This window comes from Furipterus horrens, unplaced genomic scaffold (genome assembly GCF_987537825.1).
Source record: "Furipterus horrens unplaced genomic scaffold, mFurHor1.1.pri manual_scaffold_3, whole genome shotgun sequence".
NCBI classification, from domain to species: domain Eukaryota; kingdom Metazoa; phylum Chordata; class Mammalia; order Chiroptera; family Furipteridae; genus Furipterus; species Furipterus horrens.
In genome coordinates, this window is record NW_028327173.1 from 136,838,108 (window position 1) to 136,849,558 (window position 11,451).

The window sequence follows — 11,451 nt, forward strand, 5'->3', positions numbered from 1 at the left end:
AAGGATTCCTGCCACCAGGAAAAGTTATAAGTAAATTAAGCCACCCTTTAGATGAGGTAGAGCTTAATCCTAGGGAGTTTTTCTCTATGTATATCACTCTTTTTAGTATATACTCTATATCCATGACTTTGCTTGACCTCCTTCACTCCTACATATTCCCACATGCTGAGCCCTTCACTCCCTCCCTGCCCCGACCCAATCTGTACTTTGCAGAAGCTTCAGCTGAGTCGGAGGACGAGATGATCCATCCTGAGGGAGTGGCTTCCCTGCTGCCTCCTGACTTTCAGAGCAGCCTGGAGAGACCAGAGCTGGAGCTCAGCAGACATTCGCCCAGTACGTATCTCCCTCCCCACTGCGCTGTTTGGTCAATCCTGCGTAGTTGGTGGGGGGAGGTAGTTAGGCCTCCTTTCATACCGAGCCTCCATTAAAGTCCCAGGGAAACTCTGTGACTTAATATTTGACATGTTTCTAATGAAAATTATGTCCTTTTTAAATTCTGCTTTCACCTCTATGTTGTGTTAACCTCTCAGAATGTTCTATAAGGCAGTATGATTTTTCTTCTCATCTATACCTCTTGAACTACTTCTACCTATGAATTTAGCAACAGTCACAACTTTTTTTCACCTCTTTACCAGTTATATATAGTATGCTTGTACATGCAGTCACATACACCCCCAAAGGGCATCTACTACAGTTTATTAATTAATAATTTTTGTTGAGTGCCTGTTTATGCCAGGCATGTGCTAGGCACCAGGAATATAGTAAAGAAAGAAATAAGTCTCTGCCCTAATGAAACATAGTCTAGTGAGGAGATGGATATTAAACAAAATTATTGTATAATTAATTACAGTAGTGCTAGGTGCTGTGAAAGCCAGTGCAGCGTATTATGTGAGCTATAACTCAATATGTGGATTAGGTCCAGGCAAGATTAAAATTTTCACAGTATAAAACACTCAGTTTTGCATAGTATCTTTTTTTAAGAGATGGAAACACTTATAATAATACTTTTAAAATTTTTTTTATTTATTTACTTTTAGAGAGAGGGAAAGAGGGAGAGAAACATCAACATGAGAGATATATATGGATCGGTTGTTTTCCCGCATACCCCCAATGGGGGACCCAGCCTGCATCTCGGGAATGTGCTTTGACAGGAAATTGAACCAGCGACCTTTTGGTTTTCAGGCCAGTGCTCAATCCACTGAGCCACACCAGCCAGGGCTGCATAGTATCTAAAGCAAAAGTCTATGAATGCAGTCTTTGTTATGAACTACTTATTTTAGATAGCATCCTTTAGGAGAGTGTGTATAGAAGATGTGTGTATAGTAGAAAGCTATATATTTTTTAAAGATTTTATTTATTTATTTTTAGACAGAGGGGAAGGGAGGGTGAAAGGAGAGAGAGAGAAACACCAATGTGAAAGAATCAATTGGTTGCCTCTCCCACACACTAGCTGGGGACCAAATCCACTTCCCAGTCATGTGCCTGGACCGGGAATTGAAGCAGCGACCTTTTGATTTACGGGACAGTGCTCAACTAACTGAGTCACACTGGTCAGGGCAGATAGCTATATTAAACCAATGTGTAAATTAACAAGTATTTTGAATCATTAATGTTAATGGTCATGGTTAGTCCCTGGCTCTTCTGATTAAGATAGAATTTCATCCTGAAAATAGAATTTTAGGAGGTTTTTAATGGTTGGAAAGAAATATACACTTTTAGAGACTTCTTTTCTCAAATATAAAAGTGGCAGACCCTCAACTGATCCATTTAACTCTTGGCACTCTTTTTTTCCCCTGATTATAAAGCCAAGAGGAAGGGGGAAAACTCTTACAAATTAGTTGTCAGTATTTCTTCTTAAATAAAAATCACTCAATATTTATTGATTCCTGCTATGTACATATCTCCATACTAGAGTGTATGAGAAGTTAGCACATCTGTAAAAATCTGTTTAGGAAGACAATTGCACATAAAACTAACACTAGAAGATGGTATTTTTTAAAGATTTTATTTATTTATTTATTTATTTATTTAGAGAGGGGAAGGGAGGAACAAAAAGAAGGTGAGAAACATCAGTGTGAGAGAGATATACCGATCAGTTGCCTCTTGTGTGAACTGAATCTGCAACCCAGGCAAGTGCCCTGACTAGGAATTAAACTGGTGACCTTTCGCTTTGTGGAATGACGCCCAACCAACTGAGCCACACCAGCCAGGGCTGGGGCTCAACATGTTTTAAAGTTCTTTTATCGTTCTGTTGATCAACTCGATTTATGAATGACTAACTAAAAAATAGTTTTTTAGTATTACATTTAATTAGGATCCTGGGCTTATATTCTGCCAAACTCCTATTTATGCGCTATAGACAATCCCAAATAGGAACAAAGAATTGGTTTACAAAATCCTCCCTGGCTCTCCTTCTTGCCTTCTTATCTCTTCATCACTTTCTTCAGATTTTCTTAGGTATTGGGAGTCAGTATCCACCTTCTAATAGCCAAAAGTTGTGGAGTCCCTTCTAGATCATGACTGGGTATACCAATATCCTTATGTTAATTTTTTCAAAAAGAGCCTGATTTAGGAAAATTAGCGGGGGTGGTGAATGCCAAAACATTTAAAAATGAGTATTTAGAATACAGGTTCTTTAACAGAGGAGTAGCCCCAAGGGAGCTTAGCCAGCCTTTGGCTTACAGAGCATGTAGTACTTATTCCTTTTTCTCATATTAAATCTGCATGCTGAAATTCTAGAGAAATGCTAGGTAATGTTTAACTTAACCACCGTGAGTCAGATTTAGGTTTGGCATCATTGTCAGGTCTCCATTCTCTTAATTCCTGCATCTTATTCAAACCCAAAGATACTCTTTGGCCATGGGGTTTGCCGTGATCTCTCTCTTTTTTTTCTCCCCCAAGATTTTATTTATTTTTTTAGAGAGAGGAAGGGAGGTAGAAGGAGAAACATCTATGTGAGAGAAAAATTAATCAGTTCCCTCTCACATGCACCTAGCTGGGAACCTACCCCACAACCCAGGCACATGCCCTCACTGGGAATCAAACCTGCAGTCTTTTGGTTCACAGGTCGATGCTCAGTCTACTGAGCCACACCAGCCAGGGCTTGCTATAATCTTTAGCTACCTTACTTGGGTCCTGCAAATCCTGTCCAGAGATTTGTCTTCTAGAGTGGCTCTCACATTCTTCAGTTGAATACCTTACTCACTGTCTAGCAGCTAGCAGCCACCTTCTCCTTGATCCTCCTGAAGGCTTCTGGCTTTGGAATCTTGGAAATCTTACATTTACCCTGACTATTCAATTCCTGAAATACAGTCATTAACCTGTTCCCACTATTTGCTCCACCCTTTGCTAAAGGTGCTTAGTTTCTACACATATTATTCACATCTGGCTTAGAACACTTATGTGCTCATAATAGAAGATGGCACCTTTCCCAGAGGTTGTCTGCATCATATCAGCTTTATACAAAGGACTAGAAAGAGATTCGTCATCTCTTCCTTATATCTTGTATTGCTTACTAAGCTCTTGTTTCATGTTGTCACATTTTTTTAGACGGAGAAAGAGAAATGTTGATTTGTTGTTCCACTTATTTGTGCATTCATTGGTTGATTCTTTTTTTTTTTTAATTGAATTTATCAGGTGACGGTGGTTAATAAAATTATATACATTTTAGGTATACATTTCTTTTTTTTTTTTTAAGTAAAGTGGTATGTAGGACTTCACAGACTGGTAGAGTTGAAAGTTATGTTTTTTGTTTTTTTTATTTATTTATATTTTTTTATTTTTGGTTTTTCAATTACAGTTGTCCCCTTTTCTCCCAATTTCTCTCCCCCACCCAACCCACCCCCTCTCCCGCAATCATATCCCTCCCCGTTGTCCATGTCCATGAGTCTTTTATACGGGTTCTTTGACTAATCCCTTCCCTTACTTATCCCCCTTCTCTCCCTCTCCCCTCCCCCCTATTGACTGCTATTCTGCTCTTTGTTCTATTTAGTTCTTTTGTTTGTGTTGTTCTTTAGTTTCCTGTATTAGGTATACATTTCTGTAGTACCTCATCTGTATATTGTTGTGCGTACACCACCCTAAGTCAAGTCTCCTTCCATCATCATTTATCCCCTCTTTACCCTCTCCTACCTTCCCCAATCCTCATTTCCCTCTGGTAATCACCATACTGTTGTCTGTCTAGGAGTTCTTTTGTTTTGTGTGTGGGGTTTTTTTTCCATTACCATTTATCACCCTTATACTCCCCTCCCCTTCTGCAGTCATCACACTGATGTCCATGGTCCTTTTTCCTTCTGCTCAATCCTTCCGTCCCTTAACCTCCACCCCAGAGCTGTCATCCTGCTCTCTATGAGCCTGTCTCTGTTTTGCTTGTTAGTTCAGTTTGTTCATTAGATTCCACATATGAGTGAAATCATATGTATTGGTTGACTCTTCTATGTGTCCTGACCTGGGATTGAACCCACAAACTTCCTATATTGGGATGACACTCCAGCCAGCCAAGCTACCCCACCAGGGCTATTTATTGATTTCTTACAGATTTTTCTTCAAATATTTGCTTTTAAAAATCTGGCCTGTCACTGTATATCTTAGCCATAGATCCTGTACACACACCCATATGCTAGTCTTTATTCACTAACCCAGGTTTAAAGTGGTATACAGTAGTCCCTCTCTATATCGGGATTCACTTATCGTGGCCTCACTGTATTGCGGGATTTTTAAAAATATTATGTTTAATTATTTATTGCGGATTTTTTGCTATATCGTGGGATTTTACAGTACTGTATGAGTATGTTGTTAAAGTTACATAGGTTTAAGAGTGTAGAATATGTTTAAGAACATAAGTAGTGTTTATAAAAGTGTGGAAAAGGTTAATAAGGGAGTGGGAAAGGTTAAGGGACTGGGAATGGTTTATAAGTGTGTGGGAAGGATTTATAAAGCCTTAAAATGTATATAAATACTAAAATAAATGTAAGGTTCCTACTTCGCAGAATTTCACCTATTGCGGGGGGTCTAGAACGTAATTCCCACAATAAGTGAGGGAATACTGTATATGCAGAGACCCTGTTAAGTGATCATGGAGTAAAGTTTTACAAAATATGTGCAGTCTCCCAGTTCATTTTTATAACTTTTAATTATAGAAGCAAAAATTAGTTCTGTTTAGATTGTTGACATACGGAAATAAGAGAGGAGATCTTGGGTTAGAGCTTACACCATCTGCTTTATTTGCTACCATTTTATGTGCTATTAGTGTAGAACATCTTTTGTCGATCATTTAAACCCTTTGTGCTGTATTAAAATGGAGCCCAATCTCGCTTAGTATGTATCTGGAATGTAATGATATTTAGACTGTTTTCTAAACTGGTTCTCATCAGTATTTGCATTGACACTCTATGTAATGTTTTAGTACTTTTAGGAAACTTAGAAATCTTCCAATCCACTCCCTCCTTTTTTTCAGTCAAGTCATTGAGACCCAGTTATTTAGTGATTTGCCCACAGTTGCCATCCTTCGTGAAATGTGAAATTTTTTCCTGTTTTATATGGAGTTATTATTTGGAGTGACCTAGATTGGTAGTTTCCCAGCTTTCTTTTAATAGATCTTATTTTTCCTTAAAAAAAAGAAAGAAAGAAAGAAATCTCACTTTGGGCTCCAGGTGCTCAACATAGTTGAGAAGGGCTCATTTCTGAAGCCCTGCCCAACTTGCTTCTAGTAATTTCTAAGTACTTTAGAGCCCTGAAAGTATTCTTTTAAGTACTTATTTCAGTGAGGTTGTTATTTTACAGAGTGGTATATTAATCATAATATTTTGTTCAAAACTAGCGGTAGCAATTGGCAATCCAAAAAAATAGACAACATAGTGAAGTCTTGAGTTTTGATCTAGAGTGAGAAAATATTTTATAGACGTAAATGCACTTTGTATTTGTACATCTCTGCTAGGCAGTTTGAAGGCCCTGGTAGTTATTTTACATTTATTTGAGTTATTTGTAATAAGTGAATTGGCTTTGAGATACTAAAAGTATTCCAGACATGCACAGCAGTAATTATTAACGAGACCCTTACAGTTTTATAGTCTTTTCTTCTGCATAGAAGTCAAAGAAATTGATATAAATATGTATTGACCAGCTCATATGCTATGATTCATTGAATTTTAGAAGAAAGCAGCCTTAAGTGTTCACACCATGAGTCTGACTTGATTTTCTTTTGTTTAATAGGAAAAAGCTCATCTATTTCTGAAGAGAAAGGTGACTCTGATGATGAGAAACCAAGAAAAGGAGAAAGACGATCATCTAGGGTCAGACAGGTAACTCATATTCCTCCTAAAGCATCCATCACCTGTTTGGGTAATGCTTTGGATATCTCCTCCTTTTCTTCCTCCTCAAACTACTGTATTTCAGAATTGGTGTCTCTAGATTTCTCCTCTTTCTCATTAAAAAAAAAAAATTTTTTTTTTTTAATTTAAATCTGCTCTGGTCTTCAGATTTCTAAGTGAATATATAAAAAATGAAACTTAATTGTGAGAGTTAGCAGGCTAGTCTATATTCCTAAAGCACATTATTAGGAAACATACAATTAAGTATTCAATTAAAACCTTAAAACTATGATAATGATGTTAAGTGAGCAGAATACAAAAGTATATATATAGTGTAATTATGACTGGAAAAGAAACAATGGGAAAAAATTAAATATACCAAAGTTTTTTAAAAATCACATTAAATAATAATAGGTCAGTCCCTCCCCTTCTTTCTAGATGTTCAGTTTATATTTATTTTTAAAACTTGAAGCTAAAAAACAAATTAGAAGTCTCATTATTATATTCCTTTTGGTCACTCTATTTTGATTCCGTAAGAGTCCATATTAGTCATGCTTGCCTACTGTCACACTTGTTTTCTGTGTTGCTGAAAGCATATGTCACTTGAGTTTCTTCCTGTGTGTGTGTCTTGTGAGATACTTTTCCTTTTCTCTTGATAGTGAGCAAATGTACTTGGAACCATTGTAAATCTATTTTTTCTTTTAGGCAAGAGCCGCTAAACTTTCAGAGTCCAGCCAGGCTGCTGAGGAGGAAGAGGATCAAGAGACACCTTCCAGAAATTTGAGGGTTAGAGCAGATCGAAATTTGAAAACAGAGGAGGAAGAAGAGGAGGAGGAGGAAGAGGAAGAAGAAGAGGAAGAGGAGGAAGAAGATGACGAGGGACTAAAATCTAGGAATGCACCAATTCTGAAACAGTTTGAGGAAGAAGAAGAGGAGGGAGAGATGCCCAGAGCAAAACCAGAAGAGATGATGGACGAGAGACCCCAAACCATAAGACACCAGGAACAGGAGGGGTTAGAGAGAGGAGGGAGAATTACAAGGTCCCAGGAAGAGGCCAGTAGAAGAAGTCATCTGGCCAGACAGCAGGAGAAAGAGATGAAGGCAGTTTCTCCCCTTGAGGAAGAAGAAAGAGAAATAAAATCTTCACAAGGCTTGGAGGAAAAATCAAAGTCTCCTTCCCCTCCTCAGTTGACTGAAGATCTGGAGAAGGCCCCTCTTATGCTACAGCCAGAGCAAAGTGCCAGTGAGGAGGAGACTCCCCCACCTTTACTTACCAAGGAAGCATCTTCACCACCACCTAATGCTCAACTTCAGAGCGAAGAAGAAATAGAGCCCATGGAAGGCCCGGCCCCCCCTGTTCTCGTTCAGTTATCTCCTCCTAATAAAGATGCTGAGGCCAGGGAGCTATTAATATCTCAGCACACTGTCCAGTTGGCAGGAGGCTTGTCTCCTTTGTCCATTCCTGCAGACACCAAAGCAGAATCTCCAGCAGAGAAAGTGCTAGAAGAGAATGTCCTACCTATAGTTCAGAAAAGCACACTAGAGGACCCCTCAACTCAGAAGGGTCCTGAAACTGAGTTAGACAAATCTGCTCCACCACTCCCTCTAAAAATTGAGGAATTGGCAACAGCCAAAGGGATCACTGAGGAATCTCTGAAACAGCCAACTTTGGAACAGAAGGAAGGCAGAAGGGCTTCTCATACCCTTCTCCCAAGCCACAGATTGAAACGGTCAGCTGATTCATCTAGCCGGTCCTCCTCTTCATCTTCCAGTTCTAGATCAAGATCTCGCTCTCCTGATAGTTCAGGCTCTCATTCTCACTCACTTCCAAGATCTAAGCAGAGAGATGTAACTCATGCCAGCCCTCGTGGTAGATCCAAGATGGGCTCCAGATCAACATCAGAGTCCAGGTCACGTTCCCGTTCTCGTTCCCGTTCAGCATCAAGCAACAGCAGAAAAGTAAGTGTGGGAGTGTCCTGGGTGCTTTGATGTTCTAACCGCCAGTCTTTTTCAACCCCAGGAGAACCTATCATTTTCTGGCAGAAATAGGAAAAAGTTTCCTTTAATTCCCAGGTCAATGATTACTTTCCCTTCAAGAGTCTTAATTTTCTATTGATCCCTAAATAGGAACTTCTCTTTCTTTTTCTTTTATATTTTTATTTATTTTTTTTTTTGAGTCCTTTTGATTACAAAGAAAAGAATTTGAATTTTTAATTTTTCTTTTTAGTTCATTTACCCACCTTCTCCAGTAGACACTAAACTTCTTAAGGATGTGGATATGCCTTTTATATGCCTTTTTACATGTGTATTCCAGTACCCAGCACCTGGTTGGAACTTAATAAGTAACTTCTTGAATAATATAAGAAGTCAGGGAGATCACTACTAATACAAATGGGAATAAACACAGGGACAGAAAGGTCCGAAGTATTAAATTGGGTCAGCAGAAGTTGGAAAACTCAGTGATCTACTGAACATACACCATATAAAATAATGTGCATTATGTGTTTCATTTCTTCAGTCTCTGAGCCCTGGAGTCTCCAGGGACAGCAGCACCAGCTACACTGAAACCAAAGATCCCTCTTCTGGTCAGGAGGTTGCAACTCCACCAGTGCCACAACTACAGGTCCTTGAGCCAAAGGAGAGGACTTCCACCTCATCCTCTATTCCAGTGAGGCCTATGAGCCAACCTGAGCCAGCTGAAAAGCATGTGACACAGAGGGTACAGCCTGAGCGGGTAGGCTATTATGCCGTCTCCCTAGAGGGAGATGGAGGGTTAGGCATGATTTTCCCTTTTGTTTTAGCTATAAAACGGAAAGGTCAGTCTGGACAAGGTTCATTAGAGATGTAGAAGGTTGGGAATACCTGTTAGATTCCATTTAACTCATTTCCAGCTCCCTGGTTCATGGGGCTGAGTTCTCGCCTCCCCCCCATGCCCAAAAAGAAGCCTTTTCTCAGTTCTCCCAAAAAAGAATTCTGATAAATGATTGCTGGCATAGAAATTCTTTAAGCAATATTCCATTCCACTTTGTAAAATAAAATAACAAAGATATATAGGGCTGTGTGTGGAGCTGATACGATGCATATCCTGCTCTGCCTTTCACCAGCTCCAGATTAAAGAAAAGGAACCAAGCAGATTTAAGTATGTTGCTATGTTTGTTTTGCTATGTTTGTCCTGACAGGGGAGCCCAAAGAAGTGTGAAGCTGAAGAGGCAGAGCCACCAGCTGCCACACAGCCCCAAACCTCAGCGACTCCGACCTCTCGCCTACCAGAATCAGAAAAAATTCATCACACTGTGTAAGTGATATGCCTCAACTGGGGTATAACAAGGAACTAGGAGTGTGGGAGTATGGCTAGTTCTTTGCTCCCTAGGGTTTTTTGACTAAGCAGTCCTAGTTTCCTTTTAAAGCATGAAGGCAGAGCTTTATCTGGACAAAGGCTAGACTTCAGTTACTATGTTGGGTGCTACCACCAGAGCTCATAAGGTAGTCTGAAAAGTGATGGTGAAAGCATTAAGAAACCCATATCTGGGATCATCAGACCAAAATAGTGTAGTATTCCTTTAAGGAGCAGGCAGCAGAGGCTTCTGTTTCCAGACAGAAGACAATGTAAGGGAATTGATCCAGGATATTTTAACTCAGTCTTTAACATTTACCAGCTACATCTAAGCCCGGGAATACAGGGTAATAAAAGATGTTGAGGGTCTACAAAGAAAAGCACAAGACGGTGCTGCTGTGTTTTAGTTTCTGTATTTCCATGTTTATTAGCTGTCGTTTTATTAAACACAGTCTAAGTTAGTTTTATAGCATACAGTACAGCAAAAAATGAAGTCCACATCAAGTCCGAAGTTTATTCCTGAGTCCCAAAGACCCTTGAATTGATTTTATCATTCATACAATTAATGTGAGTTTTCTATTCCTTATATTTAGTTCTAGAAAAATACTCATAACAAATTAAATTTGTGATTAAACAGTCATTTATTATTCTGAGCTCTAGATATTTTAAATTAAGAAGCAATTGACCCAAAATTTCTGGCTTCAAATTCTCATGGGAAATGAAAAAGAAAAGCATCGTGGAAATAAGATGCTTAGCTTTTAGACATCAGGAATCTGGTAGTGCTTTAGTGAATGTTTTATGTACAGTTGGCCTAAAGTTGTTCCATGATAGTTTCTATGTAATTTTAACACTATACTGCCAGTATTTTTTCCTTTATGTAAAAGTAATAATTTACACTCTTCTAAGGGCTTTAGACTATCTTTTTGCCTCTGATTTTGAAGGGTGGAGGGCAAGTGACATGATTTTATTACCTCATTTCCTTATGACTTTAATAATAGTTTTATACTCCTTACCATATAGCTTTTGCCTTGATAATACCCTTGCAACTGTCTATTCCAATATTCTCGCCTCTGCTGCCATCTTGTGGACATTTCATTTTTGGGTTAAAAGCCAAAATTTCATTTTACTTTTGAAAAGTTTTCATTTTTTCTTTTTGGGATGAGTACATTCTCCTTTGGAAAAGGGTGTTTCTTCTAGGAGCATATGTGAAAACCCAGCGGATTCTGGAAGTATTCAGGATTTTCCCAGCTACACCATCGATGAGGAAATGGGGTGACACCTTCCCTTCCATATCAACCAGAGATAATACTTACCTCCCCATTCCCATCCCATGGGGGTACAACACACTCTTTGTGTAATGGCAGTTTCAAAGTAGTTGACAACCTGTTACTAATTGGGCATGAGGAACTGCCTTCTATGCACCTTGAGAAGCAAGTAATTTTCTAAAAAGCTCTATGCTTGCTCTAAAATTCTGTGGGTCTGTGAGGTCCTAGCAACAGAACAGCACTTTATGCTGTTTTGAAGCACCTTTATTTCTGGACTTTTGCATGCAGTCCAGGGCAAATAAGGCTTGGAGTCATATACAGTTTTTCTCCCCAGGTAAAGGTGGCTTTGATTTTCATTTTATGACTAAGGTGATCTACATGATTCTGGCAAGGTGATAGGCAAGTAGCACTTTGGGTAAATACTGAGATTGTTGCCTAGGCAAGGTTCAGTGGAGCAGCCTATAGATTAGAAATGAATGTGACTAGGAATAGTGTACACATACCCCTCTTACCTGCTTTCCTCTTGCTCTGCCTTTCAGATGGT

At 39.0% G+C, this 11,451-nt stretch overlaps 1 protein-coding gene across 8 annotated transcripts in view; it reads left to right on the forward strand.

Annotated features, from left to right (window-relative positions):
- ACIN1 (apoptotic chromatin condensation inducer 1) overlaps positions 1-11,451 on the forward strand; it is a 30,746-nt gene that overhangs the window by 4,527 nt on the left and 14,768 nt on the right. For 5 of the 8 annotated variants that reach the window (XM_090270265.1, XM_090270267.1, XM_090270266.1 and 2 more), the window contains exons 4-8: positions 214-333; positions 6,211-6,299; positions 7,014-8,267; positions 8,827-9,042; positions 9,488-9,603. In XM_090270265.1, coding sequence (XP_090126391.1) covers positions 214-333; positions 6,211-6,299; positions 7,014-8,267; positions 8,827-9,042; positions 9,488-9,603 — 1,795 coding nt within the window. The remainder of the gene's footprint in view (positions 1-213; positions 334-6,210; positions 6,300-7,013; positions 8,268-8,826; positions 9,043-9,487; positions 9,604-11,451) is intronic. The other 3 variants (XM_090270270.1, XM_090270271.1, XM_090270272.1) reach the window with 2 other exon arrangements.